This window comes from Hippoglossus stenolepis, chromosome 3, assembly GCF_022539355.2.
Source record: "Hippoglossus stenolepis isolate QCI-W04-F060 chromosome 3, HSTE1.2, whole genome shotgun sequence".
Classification (NCBI taxonomy): domain Eukaryota; kingdom Metazoa; phylum Chordata; class Actinopteri; order Pleuronectiformes; family Pleuronectidae; genus Hippoglossus; species Hippoglossus stenolepis.
The window spans coordinates 27,333,909-27,359,305 of NC_061485.1; the positions used below are offsets into that span (position 1 = coordinate 27,333,909).

Consider the following 25,397-nt stretch of genomic DNA (forward strand, 5'->3'; position numbering starts at 1 on the left):
TACAAAAGTGTTATATGCATTTGTTGTAGTGGCCAAAGTAGTGTGGATGATGTAGGTGTATGTAGCTGCATTTGAACATCGCAGTTGGTGTTTCACCAATTTTGGTCCGAGGGATGGGCAATACAGAAAATCGCCGAAGATGCATCTAATTTGAATGTCTGTGCTGGTGGATGTGGCTACACCTTGCTGTCAGTGCACATTTGATATACAGTGATTGATGTACTGTATGTCAGCATTGTGCGATGGTATGCTGTGTGTTCCTGGCATCCCGTGGCAAATATTAGCCAGTAGGTTTATAGTATCGTAAATTGAGGGTTAAAGATGTGTGTGCATATGTTTTACACGACACAGCATTACATGCATTTGCAAATGTGTGTACATGGAGGTATGGCTCGGTAGACCTCTCAGGTGTCTGTGATGACGGGCACCAGGGTGTCATAATCCGTCTTTTCTAATTAGGTGCAGCATTTACTTTATTGCAAGCACTGGATCGCATCATGGCTATGATGGGAATAGTCCCACTATTTCACAGATGAGTCTTCCTGAGATGTCGGGGGACTTAAAACGTGATGACCTGCACGCAGACTGGTACATTGGTCCCCTTTGGATTTCTATAGAACTTTGTCCTTGTCTTCATTGCTGGATGCTGTTTTTGTATTTTGAAGTCTGCAGCATCAAATACTGTATGTGTATAATACTTTATTATCATCTACCACCTGCTGTTTGATAAAGGGCATTGTGCATGACGTGCCATCAATTGCTCAATATGCGCCGCCTCCTTTTTGTCAGCCTGTTTTGACTCTACCTCACTCAAAAAGCTCATCTCTGTAAGGCTACCTGTTAAGTACAGCACCTCTGACCTGGAGCTGTGTAAGCTGGAGCTCCCTGATAAGAGTTCACTGACCTGCGTGTTGGAGGGGGGAGTACAGAATTGGGGATGACAGAAATAACAGATGAGGTGATGCAAAAAGCTTTGCAGGAGATCTAAATGGTTTTAGATTTAGATTGTTTCTCTGCTGCTATTGCCATGGAGGGGGACAAGGAGGGTGGTGGGAGGTTTTTATCTACCTACTAATTCCTCAAACGTCTGTCTGTCTGTCTGTCTGTCTGTCTGTCTGTGTGTTTGTGGAACACATATCTCTCAAACCTTTCATCTAATCGGCTTCACTATTAGTAATTGTATCCTAAAGTGCACAGGGAAGTGCAGTGCAATTTGGACACATGACAGACTCAATAGCAGTCGGTGGGGGCGGGGCAGTGTGCCTTCAGTCTGCGGACATGTCCAGTTGAACTTGTCCTCTTCTACGTCCTCTGATAAACTACAGCAGTGGACTACGACTGTCGGCCCATGGCCAATAATATCAACCGACCAAATAATTTTGATCTTTTTATTCCATCATATCAGACTGTGACAGACATTCATTGGTATGTCCAGCACTGAACAATTAAAGAATCACTTACTCTTTAGCAAGTTGTCTTTTACGTAAAACACAAATGTTCTTTTGCTGCTGTCAAATTTTAACGAGCGGAATTGAAGAGCTTTCATTTTGAAAAGTTGTGAACTTGGGTCTGAAGATTGTGTCGGTTGCTTAACAGACCTCTGAAATAGCCGACATGCAATGTATGACAAAATAATACTTAATAAAACTTTATGCAATCAACGACATTGACTCCGAAGCATTAACACAGGACAAGAGAACAGATCATTCCAAACAGCCAGGTTTGCAACAGGCATTGCACAAGTTTTATCAAAGAGGCCAAATTTGTCAGGACAAGAACCTTTTTTCAGAAAGGCTTTTTCCTTCGTCAAGACCTCGGACGAGGAAGCTACTACAATAGTCCTCTACTAGCCTCTCGCCATTGGCTTCCAATTCAATTAAGAATTGTTTTTTAAAATTTGCTTTTGGTTTTCTGACTGAATCCCCCCACACAAACCGTATCACATACCTCTAAAAACTGTACACAACCTCCAGATCCCTCAGGTCACCTGACATGGCCCTTTGTCATAAGATATAGTAAAGCTTGACTCACCCATTCTTAAGGAGAAAACAGGTACGTCTCCTTCAGTCCTGCATAAAACAAGTTCTGTTCCAAAAGCTGGTATTCACATTATGGCATAGGATTCAGTAAGCATGAACAGATAAAGGAATGTTATCATTTACTAATTTATTCCAATTAATTATGATTTGACATTCTTTTGATCATTGTTTATATACCATCAATGAAACTCAACACCAAATGTTAAAGCCTATCTCAAAAAGATACATTATGTCCTTTTAGTTGTAAGTAACACTTTTGTTGTGACACTTCTGCAACAAAAAAAATTGAGTTTAACTGATGATAAATTTACAAGAACTGGAGAAAGAAACAGCAAAGAAGTAGAAGAGAGTAACACCATCTCAGCTGGGTTGCCATCACACCCTTTTGGAGAATCAGGGTATACCTCCTTTAAAGCTGTATCTGCCACACGCTGTTTGCTGTAAAGTCTCAAATATGAGTTGCCATGGAATATACAGTATAATGTCCAGCACTACTTATCACACAAAATATCTTTACTTTTTGACTTGATCAATTCAGTAATGTTTTAATTTACCCACCAACCTGCTGCTCTGAGTTTCTCTTTATAGTAGAAACACTGATCTCACTTTGCCATTGATTCTAATCAATGTTACTATAACTGACCATCATTTCAAATCAACAATTAACCATTACAAATTCGACAAAGAGCACACACAATATACTGTATTCTGTAGCTTTACAACAACTGGGGGAAAAAACTGCAAAGTAGAACCATCTAGAGTTATTATGAATTATTAATAATAAAGTGAAGAAAAGCAGTATTTCTTTTAAAAGAGGGAAACTTTGTGTGGTAAGACCTGACAATCATGTATACCATTCCTGTAGAAATAAACATAAAAACAGGAGCACAGTGGAAAATATGATAAAATATACTTATAATCCAGGGTGAATTAGAAATATAGGCTTAAACCCTTTGTCTCTGTTTGAGCATGTACAATACTAGTAAATCCTACAAAATATGTTCAAGGAAAAAAAATTAGGGAACAATACTTTTCTGTCATTCATTACGATAATTGCTGTTGATCAGCGTTGTCGGGTAAAATTATGGCTTTCACCATCATTCTGCGGGTAGCTGGTTTATAGTTGAAATTAATTTACCTGAAATTAATTGACTTGCTTTGAAGTGACTCGCTTATATTAAGGTGAAATGAACTGAGCCGAACTGATCAAAGAATTAAAGTGAGACCGGTGACAGAGTCTGTGACTGTGCTCTGAGCCGCTCTGTCACTACTGTGCTATATTTAGCCAATGCACAGCAACAACAGCCCCACAACAGTAGGCACGAACTGACCCCCACCATCTGCTCGCTCACACACACACACACACACACACACACACACACAAAATCATATGCACATATTCAGTATATACAGACACACACCATGAGGTTTTGATGCCAACTGCCCCCCATAAACACACACACACATGCACAGAGGTGAACCCAGATGGACTCATGAAGAGTCGCGAGGTGGTCTCACTCTAACACACAAATGCAGGGGACTCCCTACATTGTTGCCGCGGCGATATATACATCAGTGAATTTTTCACATATGTTCCTGTACACTTTCATCATACCAACACATACAGATGCAGATACTGTACACACACACACACACACACACACACACACACAATGTATGTGTATACAATAACACAGCTTCTGGAAGACTCACTGTGAGAGCACAGAGCTATGGGGAGCCATTTTAATGAGCTTGCTAGTGTGTGAGTGTGTGTGTGTGTGTGTGTGCGTGTGTGTAATATCACATCTATTACGCATTTCCCTCCATCACACAACTTCAATTATGGCAAAAGGACAAAATGACCCCACGATATTGGTATTACTTCTTTTTGTGTTCACACTCATAGCCCATTCGTATTCTGAGCCACACACATTATTCTTTTAATACCTCAGCCTCGGAGTTCAATTGTTCACACTCACTGACTTTTTTTATTTTGAATCTGGACATTTTTTACCAACCCCAGTAGCCAGCAAAAAAATAGAGTGGACTGCTGCCCATAGTGAGACGTTACACTGATGTGTATCTGCTTGGAAACATCAATTACCAAAGATGCGAGCGGTGGCTGAGGCAGCAGCCAGAGTGAGTTTTCAGGGTGTGCACATCTATTTTCTGGTTCAACTCAAAACAATGAAAGAGATCATGTTCGGCTGTATAAATGAAGAACAAACATTTTTTTGTCTGGCGAGTAGCTGCAGGCTCTACATTTTAATGGAAAATCCTTCCTCGACAGACGTTTGTTTCTCTAATATTCTTCATGTTATGCTTCTAGTAGAAAATTGTAGATTTAATTTCTCCATGTCATCTTGTCAGCCTGCTCCTTTGCAAAGCTTCCTTTTCTCCTATACAAATCCCTCTGGTCATGCATCGACATCAGACGCTGACAGAAATCAGTGATTTTTTTTCTGGGGAAGATGGTTGTGTTTAAAGGGTTCAGAGAAGGCTCCATCCTCTGGTCTTAAAAGATCGGAGCGTCAGGGGTGAAGATGACAGCGCCGTTGTCCTCACAGGCGCGCAGCCTATTAGACAGGCAGACTGACAGTGCAGCCTAGTGGTAAAGCAACGGAGTCTCACACATGAACACACACACAGACAAAACAGCTATAGAATTACCATGAATATATGATGCTTATCCCTCTGCATGTCTGTGTTTGTGCTTTAAAATGTGCGTATTGCTTTGCTTCACTCTTTATCGGGACACTGCACGTAGGCACAAGGCTCCCCTATACATGCTGTGGTGGAAGCATTACAAACGCACACAGACAGCCCTGTGTCTCTAGGCCTGAGGAGGAGGAGGGAGAGGAGGAAGGAGTTTGGCAGGCGCAACGCTGCTTGAATTTGGCCTGGACCCTCATCTCGACGAACCCTCCATCTCCTTTACTTAGCCGGACAGCTGCATATATGTTCACACTTAATTTGCATGGACAAAATTTAGTGTGATGGTAAGAGCCCCTTTTGTTGTGTGTGTGTGTGTGTGTGTGTGTGTGTGTGTGTGTGTGTGTGTGTGTGTGTGTGTGTGTGTGTGTGTGCGTGTCAGGTAAATCAAGTGGCCCCAGCAGTGGAGCTTTGGCGGCAGCAGCAGCATCATCCTCGTCCAGTGGCCACGGTGTTGTGTTTCTGTGTCCTGGGGCTTACAGGGCGTACAGTCCAGTTTGGAAACTCAGCACAGCGGCAGTGCTGGCAGACCCCGGAGCACGGCCGTGACACACTCATCCTGTACACTTTAGCCCACTGCCACAATTTACCCACATGCCAGGGAGGTGACGAAACACATTAGTAGCCTACCAATACTAATTTGTGTAGCCTTTAAAATATTATTTAATATCTTTATCAGTTATAAATTATACTTTTTTAAAAAAGTACAAATGCTGTTATTACTCATATTTAATATAGTTATTATTAGTAGTAGTGGTAGTAGTATTAGTCGTGGTTGTGATACCAACAAAAAATACAAATTGCACTACTACTGTCAGTAGTAGAAGAACTTTAAATTTAGCTATTAATTATTATGATAAGAACAAATATTATTATTTGTTGTAGTAGTTGTAGCTTTAGCAAGTATTATAATTATTGTAATTGTTATTTATTATTATTATTGTTGTTGATGTTTTTGTTATTCAGTAATAGTGTTTTTCTTTAGTTGATATTTTGCTTGTAGTAGCAGTCGAAGAGGCAATAGTGGGAAACATAATTTTTTTTTATTATTATTGTAAAATTAGTAGTTGTTGTAGTGGTTCAAAAGCAGCAATATTATTGCTAGTATCAGCAGTAGTAGCAGTGGTGGACAGTTGCTACGTACATTTACTCAGGTAATGTACTGAAGCACAGATTTGAAGTACTTCTAATGAAGTTTTTCCATTGCATGCTATACTACCACTCCACTACATTTAGATGTATGCTTAAGGTTTACAGCTTTAGGTGCAATTTACATTTCAGATGAAGATTTTACACTTTTGCTTTTAAACTGTAAGTGTGTTCAACATGCAACCAGGGACTTCCGTTATTTCAAAATCTGCTGTGTGTCGTCAGGGTCACATCTCAGATGAAAAGAGCCGTTAACAGCTCCAACAAACAAAGATTGGAGGAAAAGTCCGGACAGTGAAAACCCATTTGTGTACCAGAAATGTGTGTATGCATCAATCTTTTCATTGTATAGAAAACTATAATTAAACGTGCTCCACCTGCAGCAGCTACAACAGCTGCATGCTATTTACACACTGATGCTTGAGTATTAATCTAATGATGAATAACAGTACTTTCACTTTAAAACTTAATTCAATACAATTTTTCACTTTTACAAAGTAAAGGATGTGAATACTTGCACAATGACGGGAAATGAAGATGCGTGTCTTCACTTCCTCCAACGGTAGCTAAAATCGTACGCTTTTGACGCCCTCTGGAGTTAGAGTCACCATCTTTCAGCAAAAATTATTTGACGTTTAGTTTTTTTAGTTTGGTCCGTGTCCCGTTGGCTTACATGGAGAAGGCAGGGTTAATGAACAAAACTGCAGCCAGCCACCAGAAGGTGATGTTTTTCTTCACTTTTAGATTTGCACCTACATATGCAGTCATTGGTGTATATGCATAATAAATATAAAATATGTCTGATTTAAATGGATCAGTATAACTGTCAGTCACTATTAAACTTTAAAGTTCATGGCAGACATTGGAGGCAGCGTCTGCGGAAACTTAGTGTCTGTTCCTGAAGTTTGTTTAATCAACTGTTTATTATTAGTTTTACATCAGCTTAACATCAGTTAACATGAAATCTCACCTCATGAATACAAATGTGGCTAAACAGTGTTAGAGGGGTGACACATGACTAAAAATCTAATTTCCTATCAGCTTTGTGCTGTGTGTGTTTAATGATTTTACCTCAACACAGCTCAGGTCACTGCAGTGATGTGTGAAGGAAGTTGTGTGTGTGCGTTGTGTTGCAGTGTGACCAGACTGAAAAACCAACTGATTAGCAGAGATACTGTGAGTTTCCCACCATCACACGATCAATATATAATCATAGTCCTTGAATAACACACACACACAAACACACACGTAAAGTTACATTGCATGGCACCTGGACATTCTGAAGATAATAGCTTCATAAATACAATATGATACATCGATAATCGATCATTGTACTTGAGCCTGGCAGACATGCTGCTGTCCCATCAGTCAGATATTAGCCACTGGGTAGGTGAGTTTGTGTAAGTGTGTGTGTGTATGTGTGCGTGTGTATGTGTGTGAGAGAGAGAGAGGGTAGTAAGCCAATGAAAAGAGAGAGTAAATAACAGGAGGGTTGGGCCACTGTGCCTGCCCCTGACCCAGAGAGTGAGAAGTTGGCCACGCAGGTAGAATAAGAGGGTGTGACAACTGAGTGTGCGTTTAGTGTGCAGCATCACACTGCCATTGGCTGTAGAGACTCTGACAGACGTGCTCGTCCCTCCCCTTCCTCCGACTGCCTGCTGAAAGTGTATGTATGAAATGTGTGTGTGTGTGTAAGGGAGCCGGCAGACTGAAGTGAGCCACAGAGGCAGGCTCCAACAACCCAATGAGCTTGCAGCCCTCACACTCACACACACTCCTCACACACACACACACTCACACACACACACTCTCCTCAGCGCCGGCTCTGGCTTCAACCCTGGGACACAGAAGAAGAAGCAGGAGAGGGGAGAGAAAGGCAGCGAGTGGCAGAGAGGGAGAGTGAGGGCGAGGGAGTAAGAGAGGAGAGAGGGAGAGAGAGGCAGAGGGAGACTGGCGGGGTGTAGGGGAGAACACCATGGCTTCAGATCCAGGGCTGGCTGCGATGCTGCTATGGACTATATCACTACAGGCTCTGGGCACAGGGGGAACGAACAGCAACGAAGGTAAGTGTGTGAGTGTGTGCTCAATTGAATAGACTGAGTTAAATAATGCATCTTCTCTGCAGGAATTAACTTCATTCATGGAGAGCTCTTGGAAAAACACACACACACACACACACACACACGAATAAAAAATGACAACACACTCACAGAGAGCAGTGTGTTTGTGTGTCTTAACCCTGAGCATGACATCAAAGTTTTGTTGGATTGTGTAGGTGTGTGTGTGAGAGAGAGTGTGTGCGTGTGAACTTGTCTTGACATTGCTCATATTTGCCCCTTTTGCATGTCGGCTGCAGTAACAGCGCATGTGTCTGCTGTGGGGTCAGGCAGTGACGTGAAAGTGTGTGTGAGTGTGTGTGTGTGTGATCCGAGGTGAACATCTAAAATGATTTCACTTGTGTATACATTTGTTGAGCTTCGTGGAAGATGTGTGTGTATGTGTTTGCATGTGTGTGTGTGTGTGTCTCTTTGTTTGCGTGTGTGTCTATACACGTACGCACACTGCACACTTTGCTCCCATCAGCCCACAGTCTGAGTTTGTTTACTTCCATCCTCCTGTCCTTCATCTTTCCACCACCAAACGGAAAAACTGTTGTTGTCACTTGTTCAGCTAATGCCGCACACACGCTACAAAGTCCCCTGGCACCTTTCTACATGTGTGTATGTCTGCCTGTGTGGGAATATGTGTTTGTGTGTGTCTTTTTGTGTGTGTGACAGGGTCCTTGACATAGGTCTTGTCTCAGGAGGCCGAGTGACAGCAGCAATTCGACTGTAAGGGCCTTCTTCACCCCTGACGGCAACATTCAGCTTACTACTGCAGGGGAAACGAGCAGCAGGAGAAGAAGAAGGAAAAGGAGAGGGAAAGATAGTGAGGGAAAAAAGAGAGAGATCAGTACTTTGGTTGAGTTGGGATCACCTCAGCAGTGGAGAGATGAGGGCAAACATTTATCCTGTATTAAGCTCTGTCAAGTCGGGATAGGGGAGTCGGGCAGCCTCAGGTCAGACAGAGCAGGAGGCACGGAACGCCATACAGACAGAGAGACAGGCCGTTCTCATGTGTGTTGTCTCGGCAACCCCAAAATCGACAACCATTAGAGGCCTGTGTTATTTAGACGTGCGACTTTATTTCGTCGCTGTTTCCACTGACCTCATCATTCCCTCTTTTTCGTCTCCGCCAACACTTCAGTGTGATGAGTCTAGTTGTCGTCGTCTGAATTTGAAGAAATTAGTTCAGGTCTCTAATCCCAGTCGCCATTGAAAAAGCACAAGCTGAATCAGGTGTGTGGGCATTTCCGAGAAGACAGGATTCCCTTTTGAAAAATAGTTTTTTTCACAAGTCTGTTTTTCTGTCCATCATTTGTCTGAATGTGTTTTCACAAAGTGGAGGTGGAGAAAAAAATCTGTCGCTTGAAACATATTACACACAAACTACGACTAAAACTAGGTCACAACAAAAAAGTACTATCAAAGACAAAACTACTATTGTGCTATTTCAATCAATGTAATGTGTCTTAAATACATCTGATCATACTGCAAAAAAGATGACATGGCAAAAGTGCACTTAGAGGCACGGACTCAGCTTTTTATTTGTTTTAATAGTTGACAGTTTGAGTGTGTAAAGCCCATTGTAGGTAAAAACATTGAGTTTCTGAGATTTAATTTGTACATTTTTGAGAGAACACTCAGGTATTTTCTGAGATTCAAATGGTACATTTACAAGAAATAAAACTCAAACTCAGAAAAAATAGTCTCTTTTCGCTTTACATGGAGCCATATCGCTTCACTGCAAGGCTGGATCAACTTCATCCAACTTCAGGCGCCGCTGCTCGCCGTGTGTAAGTCTGCAGCGGATGGATGACCGAGTCAAATGATAATTTGCAAACATTTTAAACAATTAGGAAGCACTTGCAATTTGAGCCCACATTCACTATATGGTATATAAATTAGAATGAATTATATTGTAATACACACTCAGACTAATTCATAATTCATAAAACATTCTCATAAATGTACTACTTCAATCTTAGAGAATAACAGAGAAAAGTTTTTTTCTTGTAAATTTACAACTTAAATCTTGGTTATTCTCAGACTATTACCTACGTATTAGAGAACAGTTGCGCACTATACGTATTATTTCTGTACCTACAACGGCCGTAATGCGCCGTCATATGACAGAATAGAGATAAAGAGGAAAATGTGCGGAAAGAGAGAACAATAAAGGTCCCTGGCTGGTGTCAAACCAGGACGTTGTGATCATATCTTAAGCTCCTTAACCACCAGGTAGCAAGGACCCCCCCCCCCTTCGTATTTTTAAACGTTTTCATTTTATGGCCGAAGATGTTTTTCTAAAAAAAAGAAATTGAATTGGAAATCCCATTAAAAGACATGTAACACTAAATCAAATATATTTAAAAAATATTTTTTCTAACATTAATAACAAAATAATGAATGCGTAAAAGAAGAGCGCTTTCACAAAATGTTTTTGTGGATGTTAAACAGTGTTGGGAAGTTGTGAGTAGAAATGTGAAATGGCTTTCTAGGTTTCCTCTAACTTCTTATTTGTTCTGTCATGAAATAAAACAGTAAAAAACTCATACTACAGCTAGTTCTATTTCAACATCATTCTGCTTGTATACAGTTCAGCCCATGAAGACGTTCTCGCTCCATAAAAAATGTCTGACAGAGAGTTGTGAGTGTTTTGTTCTCCGAAATTAGATTATGATGTAATCCCACACACACGCACGTCAAAACGACTAAAAACAAATCAATATTGCAAGATCCTGCAAAAAAAAGTCATTGTTTTCAGTCTAGTTTGATGATTACGGGCAAAAGTGTGATTAAGTGATAGAGAAAATAATTGATGTCAAAAAGATAACTGATTAACTACCGAAATGAGAGTAGTGAAAATCTCATTTCTCTTCTTTGCCTTGGTTTGGCAGCAGTCCGACTACAGGGCAATTACAAATATTACATGCTCACGGATGAGATAACCTTCAGAATGAATGAAGAGCTGGAAAAATAAATTGTTGGAGGAACAGGTAACTGTTCACGTAAACATGCAGAGCTCCACTCACACAGGACATACACACTGTGGCTGGGCTCTATATGTATATTCGGTGTACGAGCAGGAGCCAGGGCCAGCCATTTTGTTTTTGTTCATTGTTCATGTCTGCTGTCATATTCAGCCTGTGCAGAAAAACACAAACAGCAAGGAATATTTCTAAATGGACGGATATACACCCCACTACCACCACTTTCGCATTCCTACATGTGTGAATCTTTAATCCTATTTCGCATCATAACGCTAGTGTCCTTCAGCCCCTGTCAAATGTGAGTGTGTGTGTGTGTGTGTGTGTGTGTGCGCATATATATGCGTAAGTGTATAATAAGGAGGGTCAGAGGTGGAGGAACAAAGAGGAAACTAGTCTTAATACGTTGACATGTTTGTGTATTTTTTCAATATGAGATTTGAGATATTGACTCTCGCAGTGAATCCTGTGAGACGCTGTAATTACTACAGAATCAGATAGCTGCTCTTTTTCTATCCAGGAAGAGAAAAAAAATGCAGGAGCTGGGATCAGTAAGAGACCAGAGGAACGTAAAAGCCTCAGCTCAGTTTACACACATTGTATTTGCGGGGGGCGTATTTTAGAGCCGTATCAGCTGATGTAAAGCTTTTCTTTCTTTATGCAAATTTATGTTAAGAATCACGGGGAGCACTGCAGTACCAGGTGTAAACTTATTTAGGTGAATTCAAATGAACTTTGTTATGATATAAAAGATAGTGAAAGCACTTTAAGAAGCATGCCGATTCTGACCTGTGAAAGTCATGTATCTCCACAACCTTTCATGAATTAATAGAAGCTTTTGGCTTTGTAACAGTGTATTTTTTAATCCAAAAGGTTTTTTTAATTAGTTTATTTTGTAAAATGGGAATTTTCTCAAATTACAAAAGAATATTCAGATTAATGATTTTTGATGAAACAAACTTGTTTTCTTACTCTTCACGGTAAACTGTTGAAAAATTGTTTTAGCAAAAACAGATTTCATGATTTCAAATTATACAATTCTTCAAAAAGCTAATGTGGAAACTTTTGACGACGTAACACTATTAATTTACCAATATGTGAGCTGGACAATTTGTGTAAATTTATGATGAAGATGAAATGTTCATAATGCTATTAATAAATAAGATATTTACAAAACTATTTATATACATCTATCTATACATGTATACCATGAAATTGTGAAATTCTTCCAGAAACGTGTCTCAGCTCACGATGAAATGTTATTGGAAGTCACTTTTGTTTCGTGTGTTCATTTGCTATCTTAATTTCACAACAACATTTTCTGCATTTCCACAAGTTTTCGTCAATCAGTAAAAACGAACAGTTTGGAGCCAGTTACGTGATTGGCTGTTCGCTCATTGAGTAAAAAAGATATTTTCAAGTAGAGTCTTGGTTTAAATCACACTAACCCAACACTCGTAAACATGGTGACTATCTGACACACTTATACTGAATATTACTGCATTATTACATGAGTAGTTAGTGGAATTTAATATATTATTACTTTAGTGTTCAGTGTTTATGGGTCGGACCACACCCACGGTTGAACTCAGCCTTTAATTTGATCTTAACCTGTTTTCTTACTGTATCACAATATCACAGTGTCCACTGACACACAGACAGACACACATCTCTTCCTGTGAGTAAGTATATGTTCACACTAAGATTACACACCCTTTCACACATGAAAACACACAAAGTAAAATCAATGACAGCCAGTTGTGTGGAAGTTGAACACTGCTGCAATACAGTAAAATTAACTGCAAAATGTGTTTTTTATTGTCGGGTGACCGGATGGCGTAATGGTTAGGGCTCACACCACACAGCCACATTGAGTGGCAGGTCAACAGTGCGACTCCCAACCGGCCGTACGTTTTACTGCATGTTACTCCCCTACACTTTCACCCTGTTTCCTGTCTATCCTATTATCAAATACAGCCATAAAAATACCCAGGTTTTTTGACAAATATGTGGTTGTGTTGCTTATGTCTTTAATTATTAATGTTATTGTTATTGTCATATTTCTATGAATTAATTGTTTTTGACCACATTAGGTCTCCATAGAGCAGTAGGCTATTTTTCTAATAAAACAGCAAAATTAAGAAACCTACAGTTCTCCACACTGACTATAAAGAATCAAGGAACATGACACACTCACCTTGGAACAGGAACCTTCTTTTCACTAAGTGTAGGGATGCTATAAACTCACAGCGGTAAAAGTCCTTCAAACAGAAACTATTTTCTACAGAAATGATGTTTTCAAGGAAACAATTCTGGGATAAAACATTGAGACTGTGATACTTTGTAGAGTGAAAGTGGCCACATCAAGGTTATTGGCATGAAATAGCGATCGTCAGAAAAATCACAAATGAGGAACTTTCTCGCTGTATTTCCAGCAGTGTGTGTGTGTGTGTGTGTGTGTGTGTGTGTGTGTGCGTGAACTAAATCATTTGCCTGTATGGAGGTGGTGGTTTCCCTGAGCAGCTCCTCCTGTCTGTGGGCACCGTCCCTGGTCTGCAGCAGGGAGAGAGAGCGCTCCTTCAGGTTGTTGTTAGTACTGAGGAACATGAAAAGACCCATGCACAGAGCAGGACCCACTGCTAATGAGCCAACTGTAGGTGGATGATTATTACCACATATCTCTGCTGCAGGAGGACCAACGGGACAGAGAGAGAGACAGAGCCAGGGAACAATGAATTAGAAAACACATTTTTTTCATTGAATGATTTTTCTAACATTTGAACATGTAATTTTGAAGCTGTCGAGTCACAGAGAAAACAGGAAACAAAGACAAGAGCCAGGCTGCTGGGAGCTGCCGTTTTTCTCCTTGTGCAATAAAAGGCAAACACACATTTCTCTGTCTGAAAAATAGAAAAACAAACCAAGAGAAAGCGAGGCTTTTGATTTTGATCAGTGCCACAGTGGGCTCAGACGCTGCTGTTTGTATTGATCTCTCCACAGTCCACAGAGTATCTGCTGCACGTTTAGTAACATCACATGAGGAAAATGCACGAGAATTTGTCATCATTAATAACTCGGAGGGGAAAGATTTCTACAACAAATAACAAGAACAAGAAAACATTTAAGTTACAGTATTTTGCTAAACAGTTGCTCAAGGACACTTTGGCAGGTCAGCTGACAAGGAAAGATTATTTCCTCCGTCTGGTCTTATATTTTCTTTTATTGACTCTGGAAGCTGCTGGTTTCCTTCCACCCCACCGCACAGAGCGGCCAAACTATATCCCAAAGTCTCACGCATCAAAAATAGATCACCAGCCTCATCAATCAGTCTGTCGGTGTGTTTCCTTCACACACAGCCTCGCTTCTTCTGTTTGCTTTGCTCAATCACTTACAGCTGTCAGATCGCAGTCAATAATAGACAGAAGCGTGTTTGGAGATATGGGAAACGTCTGTAAGGGTTTGAGCTCTGCACTAGCAAAGCTCTGTTATAATTACTCAAGGTTTCACCTTGAATCTGTCAGACGATCTTTTAGATGTTGAGTTATATTAATTATATAAAACAGAATGACTGAGATCTACTTCTCTGTATCACTTTAACACTCCTCAGCAGTCATGTCCGCGGTTGTTAAAATTGTATCGTCCCCTTCCTCATGACCCGTTCTCTCTTTCTGCTCAGCAGTAAGTTTCTTGTAAAGGGGAAAAGTCCGTCTGTGCAGCGTTGTGGGAGCAAATTAAAAAACTAGATAGGGCGCGAACCTTTCTCTTCCTCTGTCTGCTGGTTTGTCTTAACACAGGTTGCTGTCGGCTGACCGGCTGCTCCCCCTTCCTCCCTAAGGCACTGGTCTTTATTGAGACATCAGCCTTGTTAGCCAGCTGTCGACGGGAATATAGGAGCTACCTGATCAATACAGCTGCGTCTGCCAGTCCTCCTGAGCGGCGGGCAGAGGCGCACAAGGCCTCACAAAGCACGGGCCTCTCCTGAGTCCTTTCCACCCATTAGCAGGACCTGATGCTGGGCTGGCCAGAGATCAGCAGCCCCTGGGCCGGCTCCGCTACGCCCTGTGATTGCAGCCACATCAGTTGGTAATTTATGTGTCCATACTCTGCTAGCGTGTAGGGTAGGAGGTCCCTCACTGAGAGGGCCGAGGAGAACGGAAAGAGCGGGAGATGGGGAGAGCAGGTTTTAGGTGCCGCTTGACAGCTCTGTAATAGGCTGGTGTTGTGGTTGTGTTAGCACATCCCTCCTGGAGAGAGATCGCTATGATGTTCCCTTCGTTGGGACTGATGAATGACGGAGATCTGGCTCTGCCGCAGCAGCCTCCTCTCCTCTGTTATAGACAGACAGAGGAACACAGCGTGTGTTAGAAACAAAAGAGAGGCTGTGTGATAGAGGGATAGTCGGGCAAAGAGAGAGAAAAAGGAGTGAAACAAGGAGAGTGTGAGACGGTCACGGCAGGAGAACAAAAGCGAGATGAAGAGAGGGAAAGAGGGGGAGGCTGCTGTCTCTGATGCGTCTCCTCAAGTTCCGTCGGTGGGTGTCTTTATCAACGCCGGTGCAGAGCATCTAGCTGATAATTTGCCGCTCTCAATTCCATTCAATCCATTAAAGGATTTAAATGTTCATTAAGTTTAATAGAAGCCCAGCGTAGGTCTAATATGCTCTGATAAACGCTGGCAAACCTGCCAACCTGTTCCAATTGCTGCAGCAACAAAGCTCCGTCCAACTAATAAGGTCAAACTCAAAGTTTGTGCTCATTTCACGTTGTGAGATGTGTTTTCTCAGAGTCGCACAGCAGCTCGAGCAGCAACAAGCTGAGAGCGACGTGTGTAAATTCATTAACAACTCCTCTGAAATAAATGACAGGTTGTCTGTCATTAGCTGCCACAATGACTCGTACGAAGTTCCTCTGCTGCTACTCTTGTTAGGAGGAGCCCATTGTTTGTGTGCTCTCTTGTTGTTGTGAGTTTGGCTAATATTTGGTTGATTAAAGTACTTGGTTGAGATTCAGGAAAATACCCTTCATGGTTAAATGAAACAAACATATAGATCGTCAGAAGGTGGTATTTAAAAAGTAACCCTTCGGTTTCCACGCAGCGGCGTAGATCAGGACTAGTTGCGGTCGCAGACTAAAACCTTGTATTCAGTGTTTCTTATATGAAACCTGCGCACTTGAGGAGGTTGAACTTTTTTGCTTGTCTGCAATGCCAATATTGTACATTTTAATAAAAATAAAAACAGCAGCATTTCTGCTTGGTGTTATTGGACATCGTGAAATTCATAAATACTGAAATTCATCACTATTATTTAGGTAATGTTCCCATATAACTTTGAAGCCACATTTTTTTGTTGTTTTAAATGATAATTTTTTTAATTTCTTACAATTTTTAACAACAACAGATTTTTTCCCCCTCCTCTCTACTTGTGGTATGGTCACACTGAATATCGGTAAACAAATTTCAATAGTATATAAATTAAATAGAAGTAAAGTCGTTCGCCATTAAACATGTTTGATACAGTATATCATGCTGGCTCAAGTCAATTTTAGGAAATGAAGGGAAATTCAAACTCACTGTTGTCATTATTTTGTAATTAGCAACATTTCCTTTTTTTTATTTCAAAACTTATAAAGTGTCCCTTAGATATCCGTGTCATTAAATTGATAATTAAAAACAAGCAGCATGGATATGATTCCAATGGTTCACTTGCATAACTTGTAGGCGCAAGGTGTAACAGTCAATGCGGCTGGTCAGTCTAGACTACCTCTATGAAAACAGAGTTTTGTTCCGCCACTGCTACGTCGCTCATTTGCGTTGTTCGTCAAACAAACTCCAACAACAAAGAGGTGAAGAGTTTTTTTGTTCTGCTCTGTGAAGAGTCAGAAGAGGTCCTAAAGCTAAACAGTGGCTGTTTTTGACACTTCAGAAACCAATGGCGTCATTTTTCCGGTGCGGACTGTCCACACTTCATGCAGTTTGCAGTTCAGGTTCCCGCTCGGTATTCTGGATTGCTCAGTGTGATGTAGTGAGCCCCAAAGCGAGCGTGATGCGGGCTGATGGATCAGTCCCACAGCCAGTTTCCATAAGGAAATAATGCGTTTTACACGAGGTAATCTGTCCATATATCACAGTCCTGATGTAATTAATATGTGGCAAAGGAGGGGTCCGGAGGAGGGGGTGCAAATAACTCATCTCTCATCTGATGAAAAAACATATGCATACCAAATCCATACAGATGCACGTCTGCAAACATGCATGTATACATGTGTTCGCTCACAAATGCACGTCACGCACACACTCTAATATGGTGATGATATTGAGGTATGTGTGAAGCATGAGTCAAAAGGAAACTGAAGTGTTTATAACCTTTAAAAAGAAGAGGAGAAAATGAATAACTCAAATGAAGAGTGTTTTGGAAAAAGGTTTGTAAAAGTCTGTTTCAGCGTCTTGCATCAGCACACAGCCTGTGAGTTACCCCCTGCTGAAGTAACCCGCAGCATTTACCGTAAAGAAAAAAGAAGAACAAAAAAGCCACAGTAGTGTGGGAGATACCCTCTCCTTGTTTGGAGGACAGCACTGGTTGTGTGCTAAATGAAGCCTGAAAAGAACCTTTGCTCGTCCTCACCTCCTGACTTTTACAGCATACTATCACCATTTTACTGCAAATTCATCATCGCCCTAAAGACACATTCAGAGCACAGGCCAAAACATATTTCTAGAAAGAAAGGTTCAAGTGAAAGTTGGCAGTAATTTTGCTCCCAGACTGCAGTCTGTGCCAGCTGCAAGTATTTTATTTTATTTATTGCTAATGGTAAAAATGTGTTTAATTGTTCCTTTATCTATCCACTTGCTGTATGTTTTTTCACCGTGTGAATGAATAATCAGTATGTTAGGTTGTCTTCAAAATATAAAGAGCAAATTTTAAAATGTTTAATTCCCAAAAATAATTTACAGATGAAAAAAAAACTAATATGGGATGAGATGAATATCGTCCAAACTGTGAGAGTTAAGCTCAGAAAGAGGAAGAGGACTAGAAGATGAAGATCTTACAGGCATCTGTTCCAGTGATGTTTAATGGAACGATTCAGTGGCGGCGGCTTACCCGCTAACAGAGCCAAAGCAGGGAGTCCAAAAGCTCTTTCACTCTTCACTGTGTTCTCTCTCATCGTCTGTCTTCTGTTCATACCCGGCCCTTTTAAATGCATGAAGCTTAATTCATTCATCTACTCGCACTTGAACTAGATTTAACAACAAAGCTTGTGTCTCCCCGAGAGGCTTCTCCTCTTGGTGGTGACGATGGGAGAGAAAAAGCTCGAGTTAGCTCAACAGCGTAAACTCTGCACACTGCGACGCACAAATTTGTGGGGGGGGAAAAATAATAAACATGGCAGTGTGTTCGTCATGTTAAGTGTTAGAATTGATGCTTTGCCACGGAGTCCCACACCTCACGTTGTCTCGTCGATGTGTCTATCTTCGACCTATTTTAAATGTTGCTAATAACGCTGATATTCAGAGTGTGATCTCATGGTGTCACTGCGCGGACAGCTGCCGGCGGCGTAACGGCACTCAGGATTTTACCCTCCGCACACACACACACACACACACATTCATAGGAACATGTAGGCAAAAAGATCCTGCATGTGTTAATACTGAAAAAGGAATGCATGAAAACTGCTGTTAATAAGAGAATGTAGTCATCGATCACAATTATCATCTGTTATCCCCTGAGGAGAGCTGGCTCTGTGCTACATGCAAACATGTTTTGCCATTTTACAGAGAGTTATAATATAAATAAATTGCGGTAATGATTGACGGATTAGCTGAGGTAAGGATCGACCTAAAGTAGCACAGAATTAGCATCCTGTTTCATGTTATATGGGATTGACCGAAAAGACAACTCATTTAAAAGTGAGCAACTGCACAAATATATAATATATGCTCATTTAATTGTGTTTCAATTTTTCATGGCCAAAAAGTCACTGCCTTGAGTTTGTGATCTACTGCTTTAACCAGTGTAGCAAAAATAAGAATTCATGTGCAACTCGAGGTTTTTCCATAGAATGGAGTCATGACCACGTACAGAGCAGTACCCTCTGTTATATTACATTATATATTATAGATATTATAGGATAAAGGATTCGCACACTCCAGGGCGGAGATAGTGATGTGACCATGGCACGTTAGACTCACTGACTGACAGTAATTATCACCATTCATCATTAACCATAAGCCTGGGATGATAAGAGCTCTTTATGTAAAATGTCAGCTCACTGAAACGATGAAAATGATTAAAGGGCATCAGTGTGAAATAGAGACATAGATGCCGCACGAGGGCTGAAGGGAGCTGACAGCGCGGGCGGGGGCCCCCTGCGGGTGGAGTTGGGAAATAAAGAATAAAAGTCCTTTTATTTATTAAAGAGGAAGGCAGAGTGAGAACTGGGCTGGTACGGAAACATCGCCCCAAAAAATGTCTGGGCTGCAAGTCGAGTCTGTATTGATAAAATATCGCTGTCATCTCGACTCAACTATTCTCTCTGCTCGAGCTCGGTTCAGCTCGGCTAACCTCTGTGTGAACTCTCAAACATTAATCAATAGGTCGAGGCATATTCTGTCGGCTTTCGCACCAGCAGGCCACGGACAGAGTCGGGCACCGCTCTGTTCAGCAGGTGCTGCGGACGACGTCAACCCACATCTCTGTAGACGCTATCGTGTGCAGGTATCACACTGTCATCCGCCTTTAGACTCTTCTGTCTCTCCTCATCTTGTTTTCAACACCCCCCTCTCTTTCTTTCCTCACGTCTCTTTACCTGCTCTATAAATAGCTCTGCATACCTCTCCTCCACTGTCTATACCCCTCTGAATGTCGTCCCTGGGGAAGCCTGGGCAGCAGTATAGCCTGCGATTCACTCCTCTTCCCCTTGGGAAATGATGAGCCTCGCTGGCCCTGAGCATCTTCCCCCCTCCATCATGCAGCACCAACACGCTGCGTTGCAGGGATGTGTGGAGGGGTCCCGTGCCCCAGCTCGGGAGCACCTGCTAAAATAAGATACAGAGGGGCTGCGCTCCGGCTGCAGTGGCCACTATTAACCGAATCACCCCGTCACCCAGGAGCAATCACTCCACTGCCCTCACTCTCTGACCTAATCTTGGGATTTTGGAAAGGTGTAAACTGGGGAGCGTTTTTATCTATTTTTTATTTATCTGTAACATTTTTGGAGCAAAAGTGCTGTCTCCAGTGCATTTTGTGCTGATATTATAGAAAAAGTTGCGCAGTGCACAGTTCCGTGCTTCATTTCCATACGAATTTTTGGGATGCTCTGCCGCTGATGATGATGTGTGCTGCTGTGTCTCCGGTGTAAAAATACTTGTAGGTTACAGACGCAGCAGATAGATGTTTGAATGCAATGGATTGCCCCATATTTTGGATTTGCTATTAACACCCTTCGTGGAATATCCTTCTAAGTTTAAATCCCTCATTGAAAAGGTTTTCATGTCATTGTAGCTGATCAGGCGATAAATTGTCTATATACAGTATATGTGTATATATGTGTGTAACCCAAAATACTTTCCATTTGCCAAAAAGCTTCCTAATTAGATAATTGATGTACTTTGTACAAGGAAAAAATTATGATAAAAAATATGATGATATATCACTTAAGGCTGCTGCACACTAGAGGATAAAGGATTTTAAACCCGATTTGCCACTGTAGTAAATCACGGAGGCGTTCCCGACTGGAGGTCACTCAGTGCTGATTATCTGCCCAAATATTCCTGGAGTTTGGGGGGTTTACAAAATAATATTATTGCTACCAATTGAGTCTGAGCCCCCCCGATCTCCGACAGAAACCTGCAATAGCGAGGGAGAGCGAGAGAGAGAGAGAGTGAGCTGACCGGGAAGCTTCACCTACCGGATTCTGTGTAGGGTACTCGTACAGCTGCGACTAAAAACAACAATACATTTCTGCAAAATGTATACGCCTTCTCAGCCATGACTTCATCAATAGTTTTTATTTTATTTATTTTCGCTGTAAAACAGAACACGGGGAGTTGGTTTGTTTTTCTTCGGAAGTCCCGGTTAATCCTGCAAGTGCTCCACTGTCCAGTTCAGAAGGTGGTGGTAATGCACCTAAAGGTCGTTTGCCAACCACCATAAAAAAAAAAATTTTAAATGATGAAGAATATATCCTGTGTTTCTGTGAGATTCCAAGTCTCTGGAATTGCGAATGTGAAATTGTTTCCTACAAACGGCAAGTGTGTTGTGTGACATTCTGGCCAAATCGTACAGTTAAATCTGTCATTTTATCTGTGGTCTCCCACGTTTAAAAAAAAGCACTCTGGGATGATGACAGAAACAGTTTAGTACACCTCACATAAAAAGTCTTGAATTCCAGCTCTCAGTCTGCTGCTGGTCCTCAGGGGCCCCGCTGTGCAGCATGGTCCCCTGTTCCTGCCTGTGGGGTTTGTCTGTGGTCTTTGATTTTCTCGATAAATATCAAAGATTTGTTAGACATGTTGAACTTTGTTTTTGTTTTTTGTTTTTTTCAAGAATTTTCCCAAAGCAACTGGACACTGTAACATGTGTCATTCTATGACAAAGCAGCCGCTCAAGGATTTTCATTAGTTTATTTTGAGACTTTGCCAAGGTTAATCACAGTCTTTCATTACTGAATGTGTTTTTCGCTGATTGTGTGTACGGATGTGTGCGTTCATATTTTCACATTTGCCTGGTAATGAAACAGCCGAGGTGCAAATTCGTCCAGTCGTGTCCTCAATATTTGTCCCATGTTTGGGGTGAGAGCTTTTAAACAGGTGGTTCCTAACCCGGCTCTTCAGTCAGGTCAAAGCTGGAGTGACCGGAGATGATTAATGGTAGAGAACAGAAGCAGAGAAAAAATTTGCTTTCATATTTTCGGCTCTCCGGGATAATTCTTTACCTTTTTAGGCTTTAAAAACTACTTAAAACCATTTGAGCAGTTTAGAAGGAAAATGTTTCTTAATTTATTTTTTGAATCATGATACGAGACTCTCCCTCTACAAAGTTTGTATTTTCTCCTATTTTTGTATATGTAGAAAAACAAATAAAACTGTTTTAGGGATTGTGCATTAATGTGTTAATTTAAATAGCTCTTAAGATGTCGGGGAGTGAATTTTGTTACTTTTACCTAAAACCAGGCTCGCTGTTTACCCTGTTTCTCTTTCTTATGCTAACATCTTATTTAATGGACAAATATGAAAGTGCTTTCAACCTTCTCATCTAATTCTGCCGGAAAGAAAATAAATAGATTTATGTAACTATTCCTTTAACAATGCTTGTGTATTTCAAACCTGCCTCCTATAAATATTTTTTTCTATCCTGCAAATCCCAGATACGTACCTGCGGAATATGTTTACTACCTCCGCCAAGGAGATTATCTTTTTTTTGCATTTGTTTGTCTGTCTGTTAGTGAGCAGGATTACACAAAAACTACTGGATGGGTTACAATGAAACTTGGTGGAATGATGCTGTATAGGTCAGAGAAGAACCTGATAAATGTTGGTGCGGCTTCAGATCAAGGGGTGGATCCAGGTTTTTTTCCCCACTTACTTTAGCATTGTGAGATCGGGTGTTTTTCAAAGTTTTTATAGATTTTTCAGAGAATTATTCATGGGTCTTGATGAAAACAATTTTGGCACGTTTGGGGGACTGATATTTATGAGCGTGCGCAATTAGGTGGAAATCAAAATCAAAATCTAGATCAAATGAATTCAAATGTGGTTTCATAAGGGGACCAGTGAGCCTTGGCCGAGGTATGCTCTCTGCTGAGTTTTGAAACTACTGAAGATGTTGTTATATTTTACATATTGGTCGTGGCACAAACATGTTGATACTAAATGTATAATCAAAACGTGAATGGAATTTCTAGGAGACAAGGTTGTGTATTTTTAAACTACTATTGTTATTTAGCAGGATTATGCAAAAGCTACTGGGTGGATTACGATGAAACTTGGATGTGATATGGGTCAGGAAAGAAGCCATTAAATTTTGCTGTGGATCTCGATAAGGGGTCGGATCCAGCAATTGTTGTTTCACATAGGATTAATTCAATCTATGGTGGTAGCGGGTTGCACATGCATGAGCACGGGGCAAATAACGCTGCACACAACGTAGCAACGAAGCAAAACACCAGGTTTTATGTCAACTGAAAATTAGAAGTGTACAAAATGTGTTTGGTTCAATAGCCTTCTCTCTTAAATAAGTAATAATAAATAATAATTACTGTAACAATAACTGCCAGATAAATGTATAATGTTTCCAATCTGAAATGTAGTGAAGTAGAAGATTCCAAAAAATAATAGTATGCCATCGGTTATGTTCTGCTCTCTTACTTTTTTTTGGTCACGTTTTCATATTCAGCTCATTCTTGTATCGACTGTTACCCTTTGACTGTGAATCATATCATCACTGTGATGTTAGACAAATGAATACGGGAAAACATAGATACTTTGATTTACTTGATATGCTAAAATGTGTGTATGTTCATGTGTCTCTTTGTGTGTATGTGCTTCTGGCTGGTTACTGCTGTTTTCAGTTGTTGGCTCTGTTTACCACTTGAAACCTCCCAAATCTCATTCCCTGCACTCACCATACAAACAGAGCCCAGTTCAGAAGGAGAAGATGAAAAGTTGAAAACAAAGTGCTTTTTCGGGGAAAGTGTCTGCGTCACTGTGTCATAATAAGTCTCAGCAGTCTTCTCCCTCCATCCGTCTGCGCTGCTTTTCTCTGCACCAAGGACAAAATGCTTACACCACAATGGAGGTGCGGAGAGAGAAGAAGGGCCTCTGGGGAGAAAAACTTTAGGGAGAGTTTGGAGAAAGATGAGAGGAGGAGGAGAAGGAGGAGGGAAGAAGGTGAGTGTAGGTGTAGCGGTAATGAGATGAAGCTTTAATGATCCCTACGGGGAAAATAGGCCACTGCTGCAACAAATACTTGGAGGATACCGCGAGACAAAAAGAAAGAAAGAAAGATGTTACCACACGTGTGCATCATCACTGACATACCACCACAATTTTAGCTTGACATTTTAAAGTGTAACGTCAATCCTAAGTGATGGCTGAAATTTAAAAGAAATGCCCCTTCCAAACACACACACATACAACATACCAATTTACTTGCTAAAGCTAATTTATCTTGTTTGTCTGGCAATGAGTGACAACTCCTTCCTGGCTGCCAATACCATGGTCGTCCCGAGATATTTCAACTGCTGGCCCAGCCGCGGCTAAACCGTATCTGAGGAGCGGTGTGTGTCTGTATGTGTGGGACAGCAGAGGTGCGTAGACGATGTGGTGGTTCAGGGTTTAAGTTTCAGCATAGATTTAAAAATGAGCACGACTTTCGGGATTCCCACTCATGAACGGTTGCTGGTGGCGTATATATATATATATATTAGCTAAGATGACAAAAGTCCCCTAATCCTATATCAAGGGCACAGACAAACTATATAATTAAAATTGACTTTTTTATAAAGCTCTTATAAGTCAAGTTCACAACCATTCACACACACATTCAGACAGTCCATTTATACACAGCGCTTTTTCTGTCACACACACACTATTCATATACTGTCGCTACAACCACAAGGCAAATTTGGGGATCACTATCTTGCCCAAGGACATGCAGTTTTGAGGTGATGGGGATCGAACCCTGTCCCAACCTTCTGGTTAGTGGACAACCCTCTCTATCTCCTGAGCCACAGCTGCCACCAAACTAATGTATTTTGTCATTTTAACTTGAAGAGGATGTTGTTTGTTGCCTGTGATAGTGCAAAGATGTGCTGAGATGGAGACTTTTGATTGGCTGTAGGTGTGAGTGTGAATGTGTTTAGCTGCTCATACGTGACACTGGTGACCTCTATCTTGCTGGACCACGAACAGCAGACTTGTTGATTAAGTTGATTAAAAAATGTGACAGATGTATTATTTACATGAGCTGTTTGTGGATCATTAATAACATTCAGAATTATCAGAATCATTACAAACAAGACAATTTGCTTGTATGCATCCACCACATTGTACAATGATCAGCCTTTTTTTTAAACATTATTTTTCGGCTGCCAGGAGACATAGACTCTTGACACGGCTGAGATCCGGGTCTATATTTGGATGTGCATCAAATTCTAAGCACTCATATCAGTCCCCTAAATATGCCTGTTTTTGTTCATTAAGATCCATAAATTATTCTCTGACAAAATGCCGTCACAAACTTAAAGATAGTGACAAAAAAATTCTGGATCAGACCCCGAATCCGGATACACACCAATTTTAATGGATTCTTTCCGGACCCATCCTTCCACCAGGTTTCGTGGTAATCTGTCCAGTATTCTGTTGGACATCTTGTTAACTAACAGACAGACAAAACTAACCTTCTTGGCAGA

The 25,397-nt window shown here is 41.0% G+C and overlaps 1 protein-coding gene across 4 annotated transcripts in view; it reads left to right on the forward strand.

The window, feature by feature from the left end:
- The first annotated feature begins 7,495 nt into the window (after positions 1 to 7,495).
- epha8 (eph receptor A8) overlaps positions 7,496 to 25,397 on the forward strand; it is a 111,851-nt gene continuing 93,949 nt past the window's right edge. For all 4 annotated transcript variants that reach the window (XM_035153151.2, XM_035153152.2, XM_035153153.2 and 1 more), the window contains exon 1: positions 7,496 to 7,963. In XM_035153151.2, coding sequence (XP_035009042.1) covers positions 7,876 to 7,963 — 88 coding nt within the window. In that variant the 5' untranslated portion in view covers positions 7,496 to 7,875. The remainder of the gene's footprint in view (positions 7,964 to 25,397) is intronic.